This window comes from Lingula anatina, chromosome 2 (genome assembly GCF_051362555.1).
Source record: "Lingula anatina isolate TDL-2025a chromosome 2, LinAna3.0, whole genome shotgun sequence".
Lineage (NCBI taxonomy): Eukaryota > Metazoa > Brachiopoda > Lingulata > Lingulida > Lingulidae > Lingula > Lingula anatina.
This window is the reverse complement of record NC_141768.1, coordinates 40,172,564-40,197,714: the sequence shown is the minus strand read 5'-3', so window position 1 is coordinate 40,197,714 and position 25,151 is coordinate 40,172,564. Positions and strand designations below refer to the sequence as shown.

At 33.8% G+C, this 25,151-nt stretch overlaps 3 protein-coding genes and 1 long non-coding RNA gene across 9 annotated transcripts in view; 2 read left to right on the top strand and 2 right to left on the bottom strand.

Moving 5' to 3' along the window:
- The first annotated feature begins 376 nt into the window (after positions 1-376).
- Positions 377-10,484, top strand: LOC106178785 (brain-enriched guanylate kinase-associated protein). 3 transcript variants are annotated; one of them, XM_024077924.2, is made up of 8 exons: positions 377-552; positions 4,564-4,654; positions 5,104-5,144; positions 7,607-7,771; positions 8,156-8,222; positions 8,396-8,503; positions 8,690-8,773; positions 9,018-10,484. In XM_024077924.2, exons 2-8 carry the CDS (start codon positions 4,610-4,612, stop codon positions 9,447-9,449), a joined length of 942 nt encoding a protein of 313 aa, XP_023933692.2. In that variant the 5' UTR covers positions 377-552; positions 4,564-4,609; the 3' UTR covers positions 9,450-10,484. The 3 variants fall into 3 exon arrangements, with proteins under 3 accessions (XP_023933692.2, XP_013417574.2, XP_086859821.1); XM_013562120.2 differs by lacking the exon at positions 377-552 and adding an exon at positions 2,999-3,120; XM_087003695.1 differs by lacking the exons at positions 377-552; positions 4,564-4,654; positions 5,104-5,144 and adding an exon at positions 6,136-6,346.
- Positions 10,485-11,058: 574 nt separating this feature from the next.
- LOC106178787 (nuclear nucleic acid-binding protein C1D) lies at positions 11,059-22,503 on the bottom strand. 2 transcript variants are annotated; one of them, XM_024077925.2, is made up of 5 exons: positions 22,345-22,503; positions 12,373-12,439; positions 12,139-12,194; positions 11,671-11,818; positions 11,059-11,413 (listed from the first exon to the last, which is right to left on the bottom strand). In XM_024077925.2, the coding sequence occupies exons 1-5, from the start codon at positions 22,486-22,488 to the stop codon at positions 11,286-11,288; spliced, it is 543 nt and encodes a 180-aa protein (XP_023933693.2). In that variant the 5' UTR covers positions 22,489-22,503; the 3' UTR covers positions 11,059-11,285. The 2 variants fall into 2 exon arrangements, with proteins under 2 accessions (XP_023933693.2, XP_086859822.1); XM_087003696.1 differs by having other exon boundaries at positions 22,357-22,492.
- LOC147763693 (uncharacterized) lies at positions 18,866-21,054 on the bottom strand. Its single transcript, XR_015332740.1, has 2 exons — positions 20,326-21,054; positions 18,866-19,800 (listed from the first exon to the last, which is right to left on the bottom strand). It is a non-coding gene; the product is annotated as an uncharacterized LOC147763693 (long non-coding RNA).
- Positions 22,504-22,540: 37 nt separating the features above from the next.
- Positions 22,541-25,151, top strand: part of LOC106178784 (spermatogenesis-associated protein 20) — a 35,844-nt gene continuing 33,233 nt past the window's right edge. For 2 of the 3 annotated variants that reach the window (XM_013562117.3, XM_013562118.3), the window contains exons 1-3: positions 22,541-22,707; positions 22,983-23,114; positions 24,957-25,021. In XM_013562117.3, the coding sequence (XP_013417571.2) occupies positions 22,619-22,707; positions 22,983-23,114; positions 24,957-25,021 (286 nt within the window). In that variant the 5' untranslated portion in view covers positions 22,541-22,618. Of the gene's footprint in view, positions 22,748-22,982; positions 23,115-24,956; positions 25,022-25,151 lie in introns of all 3 variants that reach the window. The other variant, XM_087003694.1, reaches the window with a different exon arrangement.

The window sequence follows — 25,151 nt, the reverse complement described above, 5'->3', positions numbered from 1 at the left end:
TTATGTACCTTTAAAAGTGTAGCTCATGTCAGACTGTTATTGTCTATATTTCTCTTTGTTCAATTACATTTGTTTTTGTCGAAAATGCAAAAAAGGACATATGCCTTATGTTTTCATTGTAACAAGCAGGAATAACCTAAAACGAGGCACACTGAGGGAGAATGACATTATAACACTCATTATACATGGCATTCTCCATGGAAGAACCTCTTTTTGGAACCACAATGCAATTTTAAAACCCCCAATAATATTTACTAAAGTGGAACTTTTGTAAAATAAGCCTAATATATCATTATTTTACATCAGTGGACAAATAAGTTGTATATTTGTGCTTTAAGTAAATATATCTGCTTGTTGTTTTCCCATCCCCACGACATTTCTCATTTGAAAATGACAGATGCCCTCAGTGCTCCATATTGTGCGCAGCTGTGACCCAAGCGGAAACAACGCTGTGTTTGTTGTTGACGTGTATTTTGACACTTCCCTAAAACAGGGGTGAGGTGAAGCTATTTTTGCCGAGTCTGGTTTTTGAAAATACTTAGTAACAACAGGGTAAGTTGTAGGTATTTATTTTTAACCGTCCACGTCTCTTTTGAGGTCTAGATCGAATTGTTATTTTCGTTTCCAAACAAAAAGAAAGGGACTCTAGTCTACGTTTAAAAAACCCAGTCGTCAACGTGACAACATTTATCCATGTTCGGGATACAGTTCTGGGTAGTCAGTCTCAAATACGCATTTAAGTAAGATAGCGATACTACGCTATACGAAACCCAATCATTTATATAGAAAGACAAAAATACTGCATGTTGTAAACTTTCATTTGGGCAGGCAGCCCCCCCCCCCCCCTCGTGTACATGTAGCACAACCATGGCAAGGATAAAGGTGGCCTCAGCAATACATGGGCTTTTATTTTATTTATTTTATTTTATTTTTTAATTTTTTTAGTGTACTAGCTGTTACTCCTATAGCATTTTTGTATTGGTGAGACAGGTATCAGAAGGGAATCCATCATGATAATGTGCAAATTGTACTTGTTTAAAGCTGTTTTACAGAATGTGTTTATGTACCAGTAAGATGGATTTGGTTCATGTAATTGTATAGCACGGAAATTCATGCGTTAGCACTGCTATTGATGATTCTGATATGTACTGTCTGTGCTAACACAGTACACATCAGAATCATCAATAGGGGTGCTAACGCATGAATTTTTGTGCTAGTTCATGTAGTAGTGTTCAGTCAGATGAGTGGACAGGTTTTCTTAATACTGAGTACCTCAGTTAGGGGCATATACAATATTCACCTGCATGCAACATGTATAGGGGAATATTAGTTACATAATTAAGGATAAGGCAGAGATATTATTATGCTTACATAACCGTTTTAGTCTCTACTCAGGCATGACAATGAACATATACATATGTTCATGTAGTGCTGTAACTTTTTTTGTATACATATCTAGATAAAGGAAAGTGGAGTTATAATATCACATCTTAATATACTTTAAGTTCCAGCTATCGTGTAATAATTTACATTTTTCACAAAATGCTGAACATTATTATGGATATTACACTCACTAAATAAAGGTCATTTTTGAATTAAAAAATGTTCATCAAGCCATAATTTTGATTTGACAATGTTTTGAATTGTCACAAAACTTTCAGAAATTTGGTGTAAACAACTCATGGTAGAGCGAGTATAGGTGCCAGGTACTGACCCAGTACTGCATGGATGGCAGATTTTTAAAGATTTGAAGTGCAACATCACTTATGTTAGTGTATAAAACTTCGTTTTAGTACGTATATCATAGTAGCTTGACTTCAAAATTTTATGATACACAGTAAGTTCCAAAGCAAAATAATTTCATGATTGTCAAAAAGATTAGAAAAAAAAGATGCTAAATTAAACAATCTGAATGCTTGGTATGTGTTATGATATACATGTATTTTGTTTTGCTAGACTGAATATCTGTTTAAAGAGTAAGACAATATTCAGATTGAACAGAAGATAAAGAATAGTGGGAGCTGTAGATCCTTGGCCATCGTTTCTCTTAGGAATCTTATGGACTATAATGTTTGTCGTTTAAAAATTTCCCAAATACTTGATGTTTATTTTTATAAGGTAAAGCTTGTTAAATATTTCCTTGTCCAGGTCTGTTCTATTACATGTAGCACTTCCTTGTCATGAATGTGACATATATATTCAGTGCATGGTAATGTATACTGGTTCATGCCAATGTACATGGTGTGGAATATGCTTGTGTAGGTTAGATTAGCATGAATTTTTTTTAAAACAATGTTTATTCAAAAGAAATGGAGGCAAAGTGCTAAAAGCATTAGAATAATGAATAACACAGCTTTTAAAATGGATCTCTTTTCAAATTTATGTTTATACATGTTTTTTTCACAAGGTATGCAAGGAATGTGGAAGTGTTCATTCTTACATTTTGAAGTTTAAAATCCTTCATCCTTTAAAGGTATGTTCCTTTGAAATACTAGTATATTGTTGGAGAAGAAAGACCAGTGCCATTTAGAGACATTTTATTCATTGAAAGAACAAAGTTGAATTATTTTTTGAAAATGTGGGAAACTCATTTTCTTCTGTACAGTAGCATGTGTGTAGCTGTAAATATCTCCTTGATCAGGTCTACATTGATTCTTAAGGAGGGAAAATCAATAAATAATATTAACTAGACGGCTATTGTGTTTGGCAAAAATAAGGCCCCTGGGATTATTAACTTCATTGTCATTGATTCTGTCTTCTAAGTAAAAATTGTTACTGAGATATGTGGTTGGTTTTTTAAGTCAAGCACCTTGTATTGGTCATATTTCTACAAACCTTTTGTGCTTGATTGCAAAATTGAATTCATTCACCATTGGAAATAATGATTCTAGATATATTTAATGGCATAGGGGTTAATTACTTGTTTCAAAATAAGGTTAGTCTTGTCATTGATTGCCACTATATGACTTAGATATGAATAAATGATGCAAACTCCAGTTGTTGTGACAAAAACATCAGAATTTGAAAGCTTACACGCAGTTTATAATGGCAATGGATGATGGAACCGTTACATTTGGCATTAACTAAGAAGATATACAAGATTATTGACGAATGAACAAGGTAAGGTTGACATTGGACTTGGGGTAAAAATCATTAAAAGCCCTCAACCTTTTATGGTTTATTATTAGAGTGCCAGGTTTACAAAATAGAGGACAAACATTAATCTTGAAAAATGATTGTGTAATTCAAATGCTCGAGTCTTTAATTCAAAATAAAATGTGCCTACGTATGCAGTGCAATATCAAGTTGGATAAAAGACTGAATTTATATCTATGATAGGAAGCAACTCCAAAGTGCCAAAAATCCAATTAACCATAAAACAGAGCAAAAAATCCTCCATTTTTTCATTATTTCTTGGAGAAAATCTGAAGCTGATACATGTATAAAAAGTATGATCAAACTGATTCTGTGACTGAGGAATTTGTTCCAGTAAATGTTATTCAGCATTTTTGCCTTTAAATCAAAGCAGTGACTTTTACACTTCTTGGTCTGTTTTATTTTTATTGTAACCACATCTAATAGAGATGAAGATAGTAACTCTAGATTTGGCAGTGGATCTAATAAACAGCTAGTTATCATAATTTCTTAAAGATAAATTATTGATTTAAATGGTGACAGTTGGTATTTTTGATATGGTACTTGCATAATTTGTTGACTTTGTTAGTAATTTTTTGGCCCAGTAATTTATGTTGCAATTGTCACATTACATGTTTATTATGGAGATTGCATAAAAGGTGTTTATATGTTATGAAAGCCAGTGGTATTATCTTAAATATAATAACAATATTCATCTGTTATTAAACTACTTATAGTAACAACACCATCTGTTGTGCATCATATTTTTCCTTTTGCGCACAGTATAGTATGATTATTCAATGCAACTGAACTACATATTGGTGTAGGCCTCTTGATACAGGCCAATAAACAGATGGGGTCACATCAGATGCTTCAATGTAAATGTCTAAATGAATGGTCCTGTCACATGCAATGGAAACTACATGTACCCACATATGAATGTGTTGTGAACTTGTGACATAATGAATACAATGCCTTGATCATCATAATTTGCACAAGTTTGTGCCAATGTGGCTCGGTGTATTTGTAGCATAGAAATCAAGTATCTACTAAAAAAGCTGTGTAAATTGCGAGTGAACATTGTTAGTCTAAGATGTGGTATTGAACGGTACATAGTAGTCAATACTTTAAAGTTATTTTAATTTGCATTGATGAAATGTTATTTTTACATGTATTAGTTGCTCCTTTACATGCATATCCATTTAACAGTGGTGTAGTAAAATATTAAATTTTGCTAAGTTTTGTTAACTATGATTGTTTGGAAGAAATGTATTTTGATTTAATCCACATCAGATAATCCATATTAACAAAATTGCAATTATTTATTGTCACCAAATTAAATTCTTGTCAGATATTTTCTAATTGATTACTAGAACCCCATTTTGTTCTTCCTGAGACTATGCATATCATACTTTGTCTGTATTTCAGGTCATCATCATTCAAGACCCTTTGACTATTTTGTGCAATACGAATTATGAGAAGAGCCGTCCTTGTCATGCCCAAAATGGTGGTCTGCAGGGTAAGGAGGACCAACATCTTTTAAAATATTGTTATATCAAGCAATTAAGTGTTGCAGAATATTTCATTTAAATGGATTTCGGTCATGTTTTTCATATATTATTTTTTGTACCCAATGTCACCTTTACCTCTTCCTTTTTCAAAACTTTATTTAGAACTTTTTCTGTGTCAAACTGTGTGCGTGCGTGCGTGCGTGTGTGAAATGTGAAGGTGTTTTTCAGTTTCAGAGTGACACATCCATAAACAGACCTAAGCTAATAAACTGAAGTTTCCAGGTACAATTTGAACACGAAAATCATTACATAAGGTGCACTGAAAGCATTTTATGAGCAAATGTTTTCCAAGCTGTTTAGTCAAGCTGTTTTAATAATTCAAAATACACCCACAGCTTTAATTAAGCTGCTATACATCTCTTAAATATATAGACATATTATATTTCCATTTGTGCAGGAATGTGGGTGCAACTGTGCCAGCTGTTCTAACATTAACAGGTAGGTCTACTGCTTGCTGACCTCTCTCTCTCTCTCTCTCTCTCTCATACGCACACGCACACACATACACACACCTCAATGTCCTGTCAGTTGTTTATAAAGACACAGTTGTTTCAATGTACTACTGCCCACGAGACAGCTGTTTCAGCAATTGGTCTGCTGCAGTTTTATTAATGATGTATAAGATTATTTTTTGGGTTGGGTTAGTAATGAAAATATTGTTTATCCTATTCACAATATATGGTTAATATATTCAATTCTTACTCAACGTTTGCCATTTAGTATTACGTACTTTCAGTTGGTCTTTTGGCTTGCATCAGTAAAATTTGGCATTTATTTTTTATTTTTGTTGCTTCATTTATTTGGGTATATAATGAGAATTAATGGAAAACTAATTAACTTATAAATGTGTATTGACTTTTTTATTTAAGAAAGAGAGTTATAAATCTCTATGAATCTCTATCAATTTGTAATAAATCAATGTATGCTACAAGTGAATCTCTATCAATGTATGCTACAAGTGAAACTAGTTAGAAGATAAAATCATTAATCTAGACAAGACTGAAAAAAAAAAAAATTCTAAAAATTCTTTAGGCCATTCTTTAGGAATATTCTTGATTGCAGATTGTTACTGAAGATTATCTGGAATTGATTGGTTTGGATATAAAGTCTGGAGATTACATAATGTAATTCATTTATATAAGTTCTTTACGGTGCAGGTACAATCCTTAACCTATGAAGAAATATAGCAAATGGTTATCAGGTGTCTCATTTTGTTCTCTCATTTTTGTTCTTGCTTCACATTTTCGCATATATATTCCTCAAGTCATATTTTCTCTCATGCAAGCATGCGATCTTGTGTCCAACTTGATAGCTACAAATCCATTTTTGGCACAATAAGTATTGGATAGTGTACCACCCAGTGCAGACAAGAGGAAGGCTTTTTCTCCTCTTCATTTTTCAATACTGCAAAAAAAAAAAAAAAAAAAAAAAAGAAGATCACAAGGTTATCACTCAATCCATATAGCCCGCAGTTACTTAGACTAACTGTTGCTATGGCTACTGTCATGAATATATAAAGGGAGAAATCGTGGCACTTCCTGTATGACATGCTGACATGATGGTACATTAAAAGCAATGCCAGTGCCTGTTCATGCTTGGAAAGGCTGTACTGGAGCAAAACAAATGGAAGAAGGTGCTAGGTGAGATGGTAATTAAGACTTGGTGAGAAAGGCTTGCATTGCAGTAGTGGAAATTTGGCTTTAGGTGTATTCTTTCAAGTGTGTAGATGAAACATCCATGTTTGTTAACATGTTAGTGTTCCACTGTAATGCTGGAAACTATACTTAATTTTGTACATGAGTATAATTATCAGTCTACTTTATTTATCCAGTATTTTTTTATGTTATATTTGATAATTTATTGAGATGGTTGAAGAATTTGGAGTCAGTTCAGCTCGTAGGACCATGTTTGTGGAAAGTATTGCTGGTCAGTAACAGTTATACAGGGATTTAGATTAGGAAATACGTGGGTGACGGAAAAACACAAATTAATATTTTAGGAGAGAGTTGGATAATGGAATTATAAATCAGAAATCCATCTCTCTCTCTCTCTCTCTCTCATATGTGCTATAATGAACATGTATCTTTTTTTCGCCCTATCAGCTTTTTCATCTTTCTAAGTGCCTGTTGGTCTCACTTATTATCAATATATGTATATGGAATCCTATTCTTTATAAATGTGTATTCATACCTTTTGTTTGAGGTTATGTATGTGGCAATAGCTGGAGGCATTTCAGCAGGTATTGTTGTGTTTGGCCATAAATCATGCCCAATTTTTAAGCAGTGTTGATGACAGGGATATACAATTAATGTGTAATTTTGCTCTTTGATGCTTTTTGTATGAGAGGCACTTAGATTTTTGGCCAAATCAATATGTATGATAAGTACTACTTAAATTGTTTTAATTTAGTTCTCCTAAAGCACAGTTCTATATAGTGCACAGAATATGCCTGATACCAGTATTCATAAACCATATATGAATCTGCTATGAATCATGCATGATATTTGAAGATAAAGTATAACAGAATAAATAGACAGTATTAGACATTTTTTACCAGGGCTACATGTATATTGCATATTACATCAGGTTTGTATGCAAATATTTATCTTATAAGTCTATAAAGCCCTCTGATGCAAACATCTTGGTCATATTTGATGCGTCTGTGGTCATTCAGACGCTGTGATGGTCAGTGGTCACTGTGGTACACAGCTGTGTTGGATGTTTGTGATCTGTACAGATTTTCCTGTTATATTCATTCTCTTATCCAGCATCTGTTTACGTAATTTCTCTATCCTGACATGATTTACTGAAGGCATTTATGTCTTTGGGTTGCAATAATGTTTGGCATAGGTAATAGGCAAGGGTTTTATGGAATTACATTAATATTTCTATCATTGCAGTCTTGACCTGCACCATGAGATAGAAGAACTGAAGAGCAAACTACTGCAGAGTAATGGTAAAATAACCCAGATGAATGTAGACCATGAAGAATCCAAGCGCCTGGGTGAGATGGAGGTTTGCAGGCTGCAAGATGAGCTGATGAAACTGAGAGAAAGATACGACAGGTTAGAGAGTTGTTATTGGTTTTCTGATGAATCATTTTAAAATCTGATCTCTCAGTCTTTCACTTGGTGATTGATTGCTCATTTAAAGAATGCGGATATTTTTGTCAGCAATATCCTTTTTTTTAATATTCATCTCTCATATTTTACTTTGTGAATTATAAATGACAGCACCCAAGGATAGAGTCTACTGTTTTTTAAGTTCAAATACAAGTTTTTGTCAAAGATAAAAAATATCCAAAATATTCAACTTCATATTATATGAATGTCAACCAAATTTAATATGTATGCTTATATATAGGATAGTTTTTCACAGGATTGTTTTCACAGGATTGTTAATTACAGACTTTGAAGAAAATATGCACCATTTCTCTCTTATTGTTTTAGGTTGCTTGAAGGTCACAAGAAAATGCAAAAAGTAAATCAAGGATTGGAGGATAAATTGCTAAAATTAGTATGTATTCTTATTTGCTTTATCTCTGAATCTGATTTTGTACTTTGATTAAGATGTTTATTAATGCAAAATTTTTTCCATATAATTACTAAAATTTTAAATAGGTTCAAATGTCAAATAAATATTCTAGATCAATTGAAAAGGAATATCATCTAGTTGTCAATCTTCATTAGGTAAATCGATTTGAAGTGGATAAAACAGCATTACAAAAAGACGTTGCTACCATGACTACGAAATTAGTAGATGCAAGGATCACGATAACTGACCTTGAAGAGGAATGTGTAAGTAGAGGAAATGATTACATAAAAAAAAAAAAAAAACAAAAAAAAAACAGCTAAATTGAAAGGCTAATTAAAGATAATCATGCAGCTGTAATTTTATATAGATTTAAAGTACCTGTTAGTTGTTTTTTGACAAATGAAGAATCCTGTGGTGTTTAGGCATTATTTTATCTTTTTCCATTGTAGGAAAGATACAGATCTGACTGTAATACTGCTGTGCAGCTACTCCAGTGCAAACCATCCAATTTTGTTGCCCACAGGCTGAACGCAGTAAGTTCAGTGGTACAGTCCAGAACAAAACAGATGTCAATGTTTTGTTCTGGACTCTGCCAAGGTGTTGTGTTGAATAAATGTATGATCAGAATCAAAGCTAAGGCTTGGTTGAACATTATCATAAATAGCGTGACAATTTCTTGGCATGGAATGTGTTGTAATATGTATTGATTTTCACAATGAAATCGACACTGAAATCTGATTTAGAGAATTTTCACAATTCACAAAATTTTCTTTATAGCTTCCTATTGACCTACAAGAGAGAGTGAAATCTCAGTTGACGAGGGAACAGATAATCAACATGGAGGACCCCCCTGTTGGTCAGGTAGAGACCAAGGTGATACGCGTTCCAATGCCCACCTTCCCACCTACTGCCATGGTGTATTCAGTGAACAAACCAACAGATGATGTAGAGAAGGCCAATCAGGAAAATAGACAGGAATCTGTCCCCATGACTTTAATAGCCAAGGTGCTGACACAGCCAGATCCTCAGAGAAAGCCCCGGAAAATGTACATATGTGATAAGTGTAAGGTGGACGTGGTATTTATGGACAAGGATGTGCAGACTTCCACCAGTTATGAGGCAGACATAGAAAGGGTCAGAGGTTTGGGGGTGCATAAAAGTTCAAGGACTAGTATCTCATCCATGCTGAGTGAAAATGGGAGTTGTTGATTGAAGTCTGCCAATGTGACTGACAGTCACAATTTATGTTGAGAGTGCCATGCAGGTTACACATTTTCAACAGGGTGAAAATGTGTTGTTGTTTTCTCATTGATGAGTTTCAGAATGTTGTGAGACAGTTGAATATATTATATAATTTGTTTATTCTAAAACTGGACTGACTGGGTTATGACGAGACCAAGTTGCAACAGCATTCTGTAATTTTTTGCATGTTACACCAGTGACTAGTTGAAGCTCTTGGTCATCTTAGTTTGAACTTTGTAAGTCCAGTAATAGAATCAAAAGAAATTCATATATTTGACAACATGACAGCTCCGATTTCACAAGAGTCCGGTTGTTGTAAAAGCTCAGCTAAATTCGGTCAACAGGTGCAGCATTGTGTTTGTTCTTAGAATAATCACAAAAGGCAATGTGGGCTTATTGTGACAAATTTTATCCAGGAGATGAGCTCATAATTGAGAGATGTGAAATATAATAATGGATCGGTCACAGGTTCAATTGAGGGTGCTATAGAAGTTGCAAACTTTCATACAAGATGAACATGTATTCAATGTTTTCAAATCTCCACAATTGGCAACTTGTGTATCCTATTATAATTATGCCTTAGATTTATGCCTTTAAGCAATCAATCTTTTCTCCCATGCTTAAAGGTAATTTTAAGAATTCCTTTTTGAGCAGTTATTTCTGGTACATAATAGTGCAAATCTATATCTATTTAAATTATAAATTTAAATGTAATGAAGATATTGTGCAATTTGTGAACAGAATATGTATTTACTTTTTCAAAGTTGTGTATATTTTCTGTAAGTTCATGTACAGGATAAATACCAAATGCTTGGTAGCCAACAACAGCATTTCATATATCTTCTTCAAGCATTGCAGGACATATCTTAAGTAGTTTAATCACAATCATTAAAATAGTAAGAATACTAATTTTAGAATATTTCAAGTGGTTTAAAATCTAATGGAATGATAATTCCTAGTCTATTTAGTTTGGAAGAAATAAAAGGTATTTGAATAATATTGTATGCCGTTTTCATTTCTTCAACTAGTTGAGCTGAAAGAACTTTCTACCGGAGGTCTACTAGCTGTTAGTAAATTATGTTAAAAACCTCCTTCACATTGAGAGGAATAGGCAGCAGACATTTCTTGCCATACATGAGGTACAGGACAAGCAATAACTAGGACTTATTTCAGGTACCTAACCCAACCCCGTCTGCTGCTTTGTCAGTTTTAGGAGCAAAGTAGTTACATAAAAATAGCTTGATCATTTGAAGTCCCACAGAGATCTTATGTAGGATTTTGTAACAGCAAGAAGACCCTTGATAGAAAGTACCATTTGCTTCCTTAATGAAAGTATCGATTAACAAACTGAACTTTTAGAATAATAAATGTTACCCCCCTCCCCCCAAAAAAGCCAAACAATAAAAAAAATGAAGCTTAATCATTGCACATTTCCAGAATGATCATGAAAAAACAAAGAAAAAATTATAAATCTTTCATTATGTTCAAACTATTAGATCTAAGTATTTTAAGTTTTTTGGAACTTTTTAGAACTGTCCATTGACCATACCCCCATTCCACGTCAAAAGTTCATCAATAAACAAATAGTTTTTATTGCAAAAATATATTTAAAATTATTTTCATTGTTTTCAACATCAATTCTGAATTGACATGGAGAAGCAATAAAGTTTTTAAAATTTAAAAAAGAAAAAAAAAACAATGTCATATAGCATTGCCTGTCTTCTGGAAATTTTAATTTGATAGGAAATAAAAATCTAAAACTTTCAATTAGTTCCTTCAATCTTTAAATTTTTTTGTCCAGTATTACATTTTGCTGTTCTTTTTTCTTTTCTTTCCTCTTTCTGATTTTGAACTTTCATTTTGTTCATTCAGCCTTTGTCTTTTTGGTTGTGGCTGCAATCTTGATGTATCCGCTTGGCTTGTTGAGGCACCTGGGAATTTAGAAATAAATATATATTAATTATTATCATTTATTGGAGTCGCTGCCATTGTGATAACCCAGTATTAATAACAAAATGTATGCCCAACAAAGTCACGCATAAATGCCCTATTATTTCTAACAAATTACATCAATCTGAAAATAAAATGTCATAGCACTGGTCATAACTCTACATGACAACAAGGAAATCTGTAATTCTTCTAATGCATTTTATTACTCATGTTTCAACTACTGCTATCATTTACTTACCATCATCTTTCTGGGCACTTGCTTTTGCATGTGCTGCTTGCCACAGAGCACTCTTCACAAATCTTTTAGAGGCTGGCTTATCAAGCTTTGGTGCTTTCTCCTTTTCCTGGATTTCTTTGACTCTGTTCATGTATCCCCTTATACGATCCTAAACATAAGAAATTCTGTAACATCTCTATTTATATTTTTTTCCATTTGAGTTTATATTTCAGCATTTAAAATACAAAAATGATTAAAATTCATCAGCAGTCTGTTTCAAACACATTTAGCGTACCAAGGCCACCAAGGACTGAAAATTCACTGATATCCAAAGTAGTAAAAGTACCCAGTGCCTGAAAAAAATTAATAGAAATATACTGGCTCAATTTCCTGGTACTTAGCATGGGACCACTGGTTAATATACAGACTGCTTAGTCCCTATGATAACACATGATAATGTGACTTTTATTTATATGCACCCTTACTGACCAATTCCTGCTTCACTGGGTGCTCTTTTGGATTTTCCCCTCGGACATTTAAATATGCTGGAAAGACAGAAAAACTTAATCATTACATTTACTTCATATTTAATTATTTTTGCTCATCAAAGAGTCCAAGAGTCATAATCAGAGTTAAAAGATAGAAAAAAATTCAGAGTCTCAATATCTAGCCTTTTCATTTACTTTCTAAAATTTTGATTTAAAAAAAATATTTTGCACTTACTCCAAAATAAAGAGTTCACTGCATATGCGGCCACGAGGTTTACTTTGGCACAGTCAAGAGGATTTAGCTGAAACAAATCACTCAAGTAAATTAATGGACAAAGTGGCTTCCAAGACAAATTAAATAGAGACTAAAACAACAATTTTCATGTGTACAAAGAAAGAAAGAATGGAGAGAAAAAGACCCAGACACCAGAACAGTTTTCTCCTCTTCATTGTTAAAATTCTTTCTAAATTGTTTAAGATTTTTCATGCAAGGCAGGTGCTGAACGGGTCCTTTAAAACATAGAAATGGATAGAAATGGATAGAAATGGACTGAAATGGGCCGAAATGGACCGAAATGGACGCATGGCAAACCTCTATGAGATCGCACTTGGGTTTTGCATAGTAAAAATAAACTTACTTTTATACCAGAAAGAAGTTTTATTGAATTTTCTGGTGATACACCCTTCGAGGTAGTAATCGGGTCAAGGTCGCCATTTTCAAGGTGGATTCCACAACGAGGCTCTATTTTAAAACACAGTTGCTTGTATCATGCACGTGTTTAAAAGTCCAATTAGATAATTTAAACTGCAAACCTTTGACTTAAGTAACCAGAACCAAAGAAAGCTACAATAATGTGTGCAACATGATAATATATATTTATTTATTTATTTATTTATTTATTTATTTATTTTTATTCTTTTTTTTTTGCGAATTGTCAGCAGGGAGGGGACTAATAGTCTAAGTTAAATAATGAAATTTCTGGATTATAATTAGGAATAAATATATATCCTTATATATCCTTAACCGAAAGAGTTAAAGGATGTGGAACTTGCAGTGTATTTTATTATAAACCAGTTTGAAACTGTTGATCTCTATAGCATAGGGCATGTCCATTGCCATATCTGTAAGTTTTCTGTATTTTTCTGTTAGTGTTGTGAAATGGGTGAAGAGTGAAAAAAATTTCAGGTAAGAAAAGTGATGTTTCTTTAACGCTGAGACCAGGACTTCAGATTGCCAGTGAACCATTACAGTTATTAATAACCAGTTAACGATCTCTGCTAGCTGGTAGAGATAATGATAAAAATGTGACAAGTGAGTAGTTATGTCACTGACAGGTAAGCCAGACTTACATTCTTTATTTAATTAAGTGCAAATTGATTTGGCTACTATTCCTTTTGGCTTCTGTGAGCTTGTGGAGTTAACACCTCATTAATTAATCACCACTATCAGATCAGGTCCTATGATAAAATATTTGTATCTTAACCACCTTTTTTCATTGAACAGATCCATTCTATCAAGTGTTCATTTTGGAAAAAAAGAAAAAAAAAAATTTACATTCTCACCAATAGTTAATGAATCCATCTCAACATCAAAGGTTTTTTTTTTTTTTTGTAACAATTTCTAAACAGATTATCATTAATAACAGAGCCATCAATGAGGAGGTCATGTGGTCTGATGGCAAGCACAGATTTCAAGCTAATTATCATAACGATCCTTTTGCCATTTAAAAAGAATTTATTATATTTTCATTTACAGTGTATTTATTGTGAAATATGAATCTTATACAAAGAACTATTCCCCCTCAATTTACCATGACCAATCAAAGTGTGCCTGACTCTCAGAAAGTATTTAAAACCCAGCTGCAGAGAAGGCATTAGTTCAGTTTCTTTATGAACCCTTGCGTATAGAGTTCTAAGATACAACCAAGTATTAATATGAAGTCTAAGAAGCCTCGATACCCATGCAGTGTCTGCTCAACTGCTTGCACATACGATGTTATTGAGTGTTCCTCTTGCAATCAATGGACTCACAGGTAAGCTGAATTGATAAGATAGTAAGAAAACATACTTACAGGGTTGGAAGACAAAATTTGTCTACTTATTTGCTTGTTATAATTGTTACGATCATAATCAGGTAGCTTTTGGAATATTTGGGAACCAAAAATATTACTTTTGCAGCTGATGCAGATCTGCAATAAAAACTTTAATCTTATACTTTTTTTATTACAAAATGGTAGTCTCATCCCTGAATAGGTAAATTGGATTAACTAGCTTAGAATGGATTAGGTTTTAATGCTGTCTCAGATCACAGAATAATTTTTAAAAAAATTTTTCACATTGGACTGCTTTTGATTTGTTATTGGTATGAAGTGATGTGCTACATGTAGGGGATTTCATTATTATTTGTTGTAGCTGGTGTTTTGGTATACCAACCGACTCATATATATCGATCACTGTCCCTACCTGTGTCATAGCTATTTGACATCACCCTATAACTCATCTCATTTTACTATATATTTTACCTTGTCAAATTGAACTGTCGATTAGATTTACTTCGATTATTAAAGGCACATCTTTTCCATCTACATGTAGTTATAACTTAGTTGCTGTTTGTGTCTGGAAATTAATTGTCCATTTCTTCTCACTAGGAGACACCTTGTCTTATATAGTAAATAATATTAACTTTAAAGAGGATAGTGTATACACTTCTTTCACATACCTCTCTGAGGGGTTAGAATAAAATATTGTGTTAATGAAAAAAAGAGGAATAAATTTATCAGTGAAATTATGACAATAAAGACGTAAAATTGAATCAAATAAAAGTAATAATAGGTATGAGAATAAAGCAAAAAAGGCAATATTTTAGTAAAAAATCTAAAACCCACATAACTTTACATAACATTTCATTATATGAAACTTTACTTTGGATTTTTTTAAAGTATCCAAGAGTCAATGCGGTTCCATATTTTAATCATATTCTATGGTTTGTTCTGAATTGGGGCCTTTCATATCGTGTCTTAAATGTCAGTTGCCAATTATTATTACTAGTACTTAAGGTTTTTTTTTTAAATATTTGCATGCCATTTAACTACTCTTTTATCTGGTTATATAATATGACCTTGAGGATTTTTGATGATTTGGATGATTTTGTTTAATCTAGTCAATTATTTCATAACATGCTACATGTATGTGTAATTACTTTCCATTGGAAGAATAAGCCATTCAGATCATTCTTTTGGATACTGAATTAGTCTAGAACAAAGTTAACATTAAGGTTGAATTCCTTGATAGAAAGGGAATTTCCAACATCATTTTTCAGTATAAGGGCCATTCCGTGGTATTTGGTCCAGAGACCTTTAAATTTCAAACAAGGCAGCAAAGCTGTCAAATGTACAGACAAAAAACAGGAAATAACTATGCACAAAATAGGCTACTGTCAATTCTGATGCAAAAGTACATTATGTTAAACTGCAAATTCAACATCAAATTTTAATTATGCTCAACAGGTAATACCAATGTAAGTAAAATGTGTAACAAGCATAAGGCTTCAGGCCCATGGGAGTTCAAGTTCACACTTTGAAAATGTATAACTTCCAGAAAAAGAAGCCAATTAGACTACTTTTCCAACTCAGGCTGCATTTTAGTCCTGTATTTCTTTTTTGAAAGTTTGGCAATTATAAGTAACATGGTTTTCCCATAATGGTCATCATGGCAGCAGCACCCAAAATTGTGTTTTCTTCTATTCTGATGCAATATTACATAATGGTTAACAGCCTAATGACCGTCAATTTTTAATAATAAAATATACGTATCATGGATTTTCAGAAAATGTGACTAGCATGGGTCTTCAAGCCTGTGGAACTTCAAACTCACACCTTGAAAATGCCAATATGTGAAAAATTAAATTTTCACAAAAAAACTGTTTAACTGGCAGTAAGAATTACCAAGCAGCCAAAAAGTAAAACTGCCTTCCACTTATCGTGTTTATAATGAAAGTGCGACAGCGACAGCGACGACAGGCGTAGGTGATGGCAATATGTACAGACACATCTGTACATATTTACTGTACTGTTTGAGAACAGTAAGTGACATGGTTTTTCTTAAATGGTCATCATGGGAGCAGTGCCCAAAATAGGTTTTTTTCAAATTTTGATGCAATATTACATAATGTTTAACAGCATAATGACCATCAATTTTTAATAATAAAATATTAGTATCATGGATATTCAGAAACTGTGACTAGCAAAGGTCTTCAGGCCCATGGAACTTCAAAGTCACAACTTGAAAATGCCAAAATGTAAACAAGACAGCACTGTTCTGAAATGTTTTATTCCATTTTTAACAATTTTTAACATAAAACAAAATTAACAGTTTACTGCCATTTTTATACGATCAACTAAGAAAATTGATGAGATGGGAAAAATATCAATAGAGCAGTGTTAAATGTCCAATTTCTTCCATTCTGAGATTCTGAACATAGTGAATGATTGAACCTGACAAACTGCAATGATATGAGTTTATTTCCATTTTTGAAACTTTATTACACAATACATGATAACAAGTTTACCATCATTTTTACAAAATCAACTAACAATGTTGTAAAGATGCAGGAAATGTCAAACAAACACTTTTACGTATCTTATTAATTAAATAATGAAACTGTTAACATGTCTAAGAATTGAATCTGAGGAAATGTGAAAAAACAGCATAACTTCTAAAATAATGGCCCGATTATGCTGATTTTTTTTAACTCAACCTGTGTTTTAGCAGGATTGACCACTCCTGTGAGTTTAATGACAATTGGCCTGTCTGTCTTTCTTATATTGTGTTTACAATGTTGCATATATGCTGAAAAGTGAAAAAAAGCATAACTACTTAAATAGTGGCCTGATGATGACGGTTTTCGAACTTGACCTGCGTTTTAGTAAGATCGATTACTCCTGTGAGTTTCATGACAACAGGCCAATCGGTTTTCCTTGAAATGTGTTTACAGTGTTGCATATATGCTGAAAAGTGAAAAAAACAGCATAATTTCTACAATAATGGCCCGATCATGCTGATTTTCGAACTTGACCTGCGTTTTATGAATATTCATCAGCTCTGTAAATATAAAGCCAAAAATTTAAACTGCCTTCCACTTATCATGTTTACAAGGAAAGTGCACGGCGCCGGCGACGGCAACGACGGCGACGACAGACGCAGGTGATGGCAATATGTACAGACACATCTGTGTCTGTACATAATAATAAAATATTAGTATCATGGATATTCAGAAAATGTGACTAGAAAAGGTCTTCAGGACCATGGAACTTCAAAGTCACACCTTGAAAATGCCAATATGTGACAAATTTAATTTTCACAAAAAACTGTTTAACTGCCAGAAAGAATTACCAAACAGACTGCATTGCCTAATTAAACTGTATCTTAGTCCCATGTTTCTTTCCTGTAAGTTTGAGAACAGTAAGTGACATGGTTTTCCTTAAATGGTCATCATGGGAGCAGTGTCCAAAATAGGGGTTTCTTCAAATTTTGATGCAATATTACATAATGTTTAACAGGATAATAACCATCAATTTTTAATAATAAAATATTAGTATCATGGATATTGAGAAAATGTGACAAGCAAAGGTCTTCAGGCCCATGGAACTTCAAAGTCACACCTTGAAAATGCCAAAATGTAAACAAGACAGCACTGTCCTGAAATGTGTTTTTTTCCATTTTTAACAATTGTTTAACATATGACAAAATTAACAGTTTACTGCCATTTTTATATGATCAACTAAGAAAATTGATGACATGGGAAAAATATCAATAGAACAGTGTTTAATGTCCAATTTCCTCCATTCCGAGTTTCTGAACATAGTGAATGAATTAATCTGACAAACTGCAATGATATGAGTTTTTTTCCATTTTTGAAACTCTATTATACAATACATGATAACAAGTTTACCATCATTTTTACATAATCAACTAACAATGTTTTAAAGTTGCAGGAAATGTCAAACAAACACATTTACATATCTTATTAGTTAAATAATGAGACTGTTAACATGCCTAAGAATTGAATCTGAGGAAATGTGAAAAAACAGCATAACTTATAAAATAATGGCCCCATTATGCTGATTTTCGAACTTGACCTGCGTTTTAGTAAGATTGATTACTAATGTGAGTTTCATGACAACAGGCCTATGGGTTTTCCTTGAAATGTGTTAACAATGTTGCATATATGCTAAAAAGTGAAAAAACAGCATAACTACTAAAATAGTGGCCCGATCATGCCGATTTTCGAACTTGACCTGCGTTTTAGTAAGATTGATTACTCCTGTGAGTTTCATGACAACAGGCCTATCGGTTTTCCTTAAAATGTGTTAACAGGGTTGCATATATGCTGAAAAGTGAAAAAACAGCATAACTTCTACAATAATGGCCCGATCATGCTGATTTTCGAACTTGACCTGTGTTTTATGAATATTCATCAGCTCTGTAAATATAAAGCCAAAAAGTAAAACTGCCCTCCACTTATCGTGTTAACAAGGAAAGTGCACGGCGCCGGCATCGGCGACGGCATCGGCGACGCCATCGGCATCGGCGACGACGGCGACGACAGACGCAGGTGATGGCAATATGTACAGACACATCTGTGTCTGTACATAAAAAGACTCCTACTTACAAAACTTATAATTTCTGAAACCAGACACCACTAGACACCAGAATCCCCCAAAAAAAGGTTTTGATGATTATTATTTTATTGAAACTTTTATCTGGAAAATTTATAAAATAGTGTTATGGAAGGACATTTTTATTTTTGATGTAGTTTACAAAATATTGATTATTTTTAATAATAAAGGCTACAGACATTAAATATAAGTTATTTTTTACATATAACCAAGTGCATTACATTGAAATTTTTCTGAATAGAAAAGAATGGATTAATTAATATCAAAATGTTCTTCCACGACAATTTAGGTACCTATTTTTTAAGTTTTCTCAGTCATTACAAAAGCTAAAAACTTTTTACTTCATATTCTCCTCAAACATGGTATGGGTCAACAACCTTTGAAAAAAAAATTGACATATAAGATTACAGTGGATTAATAAATCAAAGTTATTAAAACTGTTATGGAAGGACATTAAGTGTCATGGACGGACACCTCACATATTTTGGGTGAATACCAGGCAGATGGGTGAACAATGAAGTCCTGGCCCTTTCTTTCAGATTACTTCAAGTTGGAATTTTAAGATCTTCCATAATCTAATTATTGCTGTCTTTTTATTTAATAGCACACTATTTTAATGATTTTGATATAATTGTAATGTAGGATTGCATAAAATTTAGACATTTGCTGAAAAATCTCATGTTGCCTGCGTTTAGGAGTTAGGGCATCAAACTGTGATACAGCTCACTTGAAAGGTCTGCGACACTACGCCCCTGGAGGACAGCCCAGAGTATAGTGATTGGTACTTTATTATTAATATCCGTTTTTTATAATACTAACAGGTGAAGGGGATATCTTTCAGCAGTTCCATAATTATGTTGCCTGCGTTTAGGAGTTGGGGCATCAGATCTGTGATACAGCCCATGTGAATGGTCTGCGGAACTACGACCATGGAAATGCGGCTCAGGGTGGCACTACGACCTGGCATCTACATCGCACTGCCCAAACTGAAAGCAGATCAACAGCATCAAAGTTAAGAAAGCTCTGGCAATGGTACCCGGGCACCTCCAAAAGTTGCTGAACGAAGGAAACTGAGGAAATCTCATTTCCTACCTATAAACGGTCCTTTTCAGGACCACCCACTTTTCTCAGGAAAGGCTTCCAATATGTTCCATTTAACTACCTAAACCTATATACCCTTTATAATACAGGAATACCTAGCATGACTGCTTGATGAAACTGTAACAGGACTGTTATTTAAAAACGACTCAGACTGATCTGGTAGAGACTTGAAGTGGTATTTTTTTATAAACATGTTGTTTATTGCGATACCTATGAGAGGTAGAACAGCATGAGTGGACAAATGTCTGAATAATGTGATGAAACGAACAGAACAATTTACGTGAACTAAAACTAAAAAATAAATGAATAGTATTTTAAATGAACTAAACTAAAAATAATTATCTGTATAACAAAATAAGACAACATGAAACTCTTAAATAAAAAAGCAAACCAATCAAGCCAATATTTACCTGTAAGAGGTAGAACAGCGTGAGTGGACGAATGTGCCGCCAAATGAGGTAGGGCATGTTTCTGGGCCTTGCACTCAAATGCAGTTATAATTCCATGTAAACGCCATGAAATAGATTTTTACTCATTAAATTGATTCTTTTGGTCTTTGATGAATTAGCAGTTCAAATGCGGCAGATATATATTGAGGTTTCTTTACGTTGCATGGTATGTGTTGAAAGAATCTTAATATCTATTAAGCGAACTTATTTCTTTTTTAATTTAGGAATAAACTAATGATAATAAAATGAAAAGAAAACAAATGATTTCAATTTTGAACCAGTATTATTTTAGAAAACCATTGACTTTTTGTGCTAATGAACAACGCTGATAGGCCTACATTTCTGTGAAACTTGAAGCAACTAGCTTTACTTTGATACCCTATACAGGTTATACATATACTATATTCGATCACAAGCCTATGAAAGTAGATTTTTAATCCTCTAACAAATTTTTTTTAAAATGCCGACATCTTTCATTTCACTATCCGGTTAAAAAAAAAAATTTATGACTGGTGTACCATGAAATTCTGACTCCCCTAAAATGTGACACCCCAGTCAGATTTCCATAAATTATGGAAATCTGACTGGGGAGTCACATTTTAGGGAAGTCAGAATTTCATGATTAATGGAAATGTAACTCCCCAGTCCAATAGTGAAAATTTGTCTCCCCCTGGGAAATTTTGACTCCCCCCCCCCCCCACACACACACACACACACAAAACATTCATAAATTTATTTTATTTGAGTAAATGACTATGATCGTGTAGTATGCATAATGGAGGACACATTGGCACTTAAATTTTTGTTTTAATTTTCATGAAAAATATAAAAAAATTAAAGATTTGTATTTTACCACACAAGGACTCCCCCTATGAAAAAGTATTTATTTGACATTTTTCAACATATTTTCTTTTAGGGTACTTTAGGAAGAATATATTGGATAAGAATAAGAAAATGAAAGATTAGTATTCTATGAAAAAGCTATTGATATTTACCCTAGGTTCTAGATTCCGGTATTGTCAGCTCGATCTTGATTTCATATATAACCCATATCAACAACAGCGACTCCACCACGAGGTATATTTAGCAAGCTAGCTTTTACGTTTCTCTGACACTCAGGGTATTGATATTTGATACATTGAGACAATGGGTGGTAAAATGCACATTTTAGATTTTCTTAATTTTCATGTTTTTTTTTTTAATTTTTTCTCACCTAATATTCAACCATCAAACTTTCAAATATTAAGTTACTTTTTCATAAATTGACTAGCTCAGGTCTCCCCTATATTCTATATCAGTAAAGCACCATCTTATGTGGAATTTCCAACTATTACCGTATTTTACTATTTTATATGGGAGGACTGTTGTGGTCGGTTGTGCTAGGTTGAGGACGGTGTTTAGGTACACTGCCACAGCCTCGTTGTGGAATCACCGCCACAGCCTCGTTGCGGAATCCACCTTGAAAATGGCGACCTTGACCCGATTACTACCTCGAAGGGTGTACCACCAGAAAATTCAATAAAACTTCTTTCTGGTATAAAGGTAAGTTTATTTTTACTATGTAAAACCCAAGTGCGATCTCATAGAGGTTTGCCATGCGTCCATTTCGGTCCATTTCGGCCCATTTCAGTCCATTTCTATCCATTTCTATCCATTTCTATGTTTTAAAGGACCGGTGCTGAACAACTATCCCAAACATTGTAAATTTTTAAAGACTTTTTAGAGTAATAAAAATGAAAATGTAAACAATATTAAATGAAGTGACATGCAATATTTCAGATTCAATTGACTGTCATTGGTGGCTTAATTCATAACTGAAGATAAAAAACAGACACTAACGTTTACCACAAAAACAGTTGTTGATAGATGTGGATCGAACTGTTAAAAGCGGCGCACGACAAGAATCGTGGAGTCGGAACCAGAGCGATTATGCTGGATAATTACTATAACTTGTTTCTATAAATAATATGTACCGTTTACCTTTTCGTGTACCTCATTCAAAGGAGTCATTAATAATGGTTTTAAAGTGTCTTCAACCTTTGTTAAAGAATCATCAAAACTGCTTAACTGGTCTTGTATTTCACTGGGAAAATCTTCACTCGTGCCAGCCATGGCGGCTGCCATGTTGAAACTCCCCGGATGAACAACACTGAAAGTGGTGACGTTTAGAGGTAAACAAGGTCGAAAAGAAGCCTCTACTGGAACGGCGTTGCTCCTCTGCACTGGAATTTGTGTATGGGTCTCACTGTTTGTTATGTACAATTGCCGTACAGCCATTAGGATATGGTCTGTAGGTAGACTGTGTACCTATCCAAGGAGAAAATATTCACCACATCTTTCTAGGTAAGGCATTCTGCAGGGGAGCAGTGTAGGATTGAATGTGGTATGTACAGTACTCCAATATGATTATTTACTGGCACAATTTCCACATGTGAATAGCATATGATGAAGCCAAATCAGAGATGCTAATTTCTTGATTCCATTTGTAATCTTATTCAAGTTGTTAAGGATTAATAATGAGTTTTAGAACTTTTAGGGGTGTGTAGCATTAATAAGTTTTGTTTGGGTTAAAGAAATCACTACATGATCAGTTTCAATTTTATTTATTTCACATTTAGAGGTTTACACCCACATCTGATCATGGCCACAGCATTTGCCAGTACATCTAGTGATTCCCAAAGGAAACAAAACAGACTTGCCCTGGAGAAGTCGCCCTACTTGCTGCAGCATGCTTCAAATCCAGTGGACTGGTGAGTGGAACAAAGTTGGATGATCTTGGATAAATTTTTAGGTTACATATCGATACGTCCCCCCACCGGTACATCCCCGCACCAATACTTCCTGAGGTGGAGTATCGGTGCGGGGAAGTATCGGTATGGGGATCTATCAGTGTGGGGTCGTATTGATGCGCATAATACAAAAAATTACTAAGGGGGATTATCGGTGGGGGGGGGAGTAACGGTGCGGGGGAGTAATGGTGCGGGGGAGTATCGACATGACCCCAATTTTTACATAGAGTTACCATCATTTGTTAAGGTTGCTATGTCACCAACAGTAATATTAAGCTTTGTTGCAAGTTTGAAATAAATTGAAAACACAACACAGATAGCCTTGTTAGATTTTATCTGATCAGTAAAAAGTGTGTTCAATTATTTGTAACATTTTAAAATGTAGTTTTAATACTTAAATGTGTTAAATGTTTTTTCATCCAATACACCACATTGGCCATCCAATACACCACATTCATGGCCACAAGTGACTGCTCTCTCCTTTTTAGTTGTCGCATTGTAAAATGCTGCTCTCATGTCTTTTTGCTGAAGAGGGATTTTGCATGTATTTTGGTGATCTGCCGATGCAATGTGCTGAACAAGTGTAGCGGTTCTGAAATTATTGGTTCCTCTGGCCATGGTATTATTACTGCCATGTTCACGGCAAATTGAACAAAACATCTCGTTTTTCTCTGTGTTATACCAGAGCCAACTGTTTGTGTATTTCCATATATCCTGTATTTCACTGTGACAGTTGATGCTTGACTCGCTTCACTGACATCCCAGGGGATTGATATCACTATCAGCCTTATGTTCAGAGTCATCATCCGCACGTGTGGCTGGGCCGGGCCGGGTTGGTCTGATTTGTCTCTCGTCTTGATTTATTGTCATGTTTGCGGTTGGAAGAAAGCTAATAAACTTTCATTGGTCAGTGGTCGTAGTTTCTTCTTTGGAAGCATTATTATTCTAGCACCAAAAATGCTTGAAACCACAACAACTCCTTCTTTGCAGAACTTTGGAGAGCCGGGTGAAGGTCATGGGCTTTTATGTGCATTTACCGCCTGCTGTACATTATTTAATGCTGCTGTTTCGTGAAGTGCGTGCAAAAGGAGTAATAGCCACAAGTACAGGCTATTTGTAATAATTGTGTATTAGGAGATAGGAAGACTGTTTTGTCAAAGTTGTAGCTAATTATAATTATTGTAACGTCATTTCTGGCTGTAAAAATGTTAACTAGTATTTACCTAAATATCAAGCTGTATTCTGTGACACTGGGTTTCCATTTCATTAAAAAAGATGCGAGATCTTTCATTCCATGAAATTTATTACACCATTTGTCAAACTGTTTGCTGTTTTAAATAAGTAATTCTTGTGATTTCATGGCCCCGAATAATCCCTTGGTTATGGAGGTTATATACAAAGATGGGCATGGTTTGATTTTTTAAATCACAAATTTTATAAGTACATTTTGTTTATCATACATTTACTTGTTATCTATTAGAGTCATCTTACTGCATTATCTCACAGTGCCTTCAATGAAATTGCCTGTATTAAAGCAGATGCTTAGGTTAAGAAGGAGAGGTGGTATCAGATTTGATCTTTTATTGATTGCCAGCATTATGTATATATATATACTTTGAAAGGGGGCTTTAAAATCTGTTTTTTCCCACACATGGTTTTTGATGGTGTGTTGGGGTTTTACAAGAGCTAGGCCACATGTACATGTACATGTACACGAAAGACAATATGTTCTAAGGCTTTTCATATCACTGTAATATCATTATAATATCAATTGTGCCTTTCTAATACATCAAATATTCATAGGTTTCCATGGGGAGAGGAAGCATTTAAGAAGGCTAGAGAAGAAAATAAGATGATTTTTCTATCAGGTGGGTGTAAAATTTATACTTAATGGCATGGTAATATACAGTTATTACACATAAACTGATTACATATAGACTGAAAATACTTTTAAGTGGAATGGTGGTCTAAAGCAATGCTCTTATGTGAATTTAACAA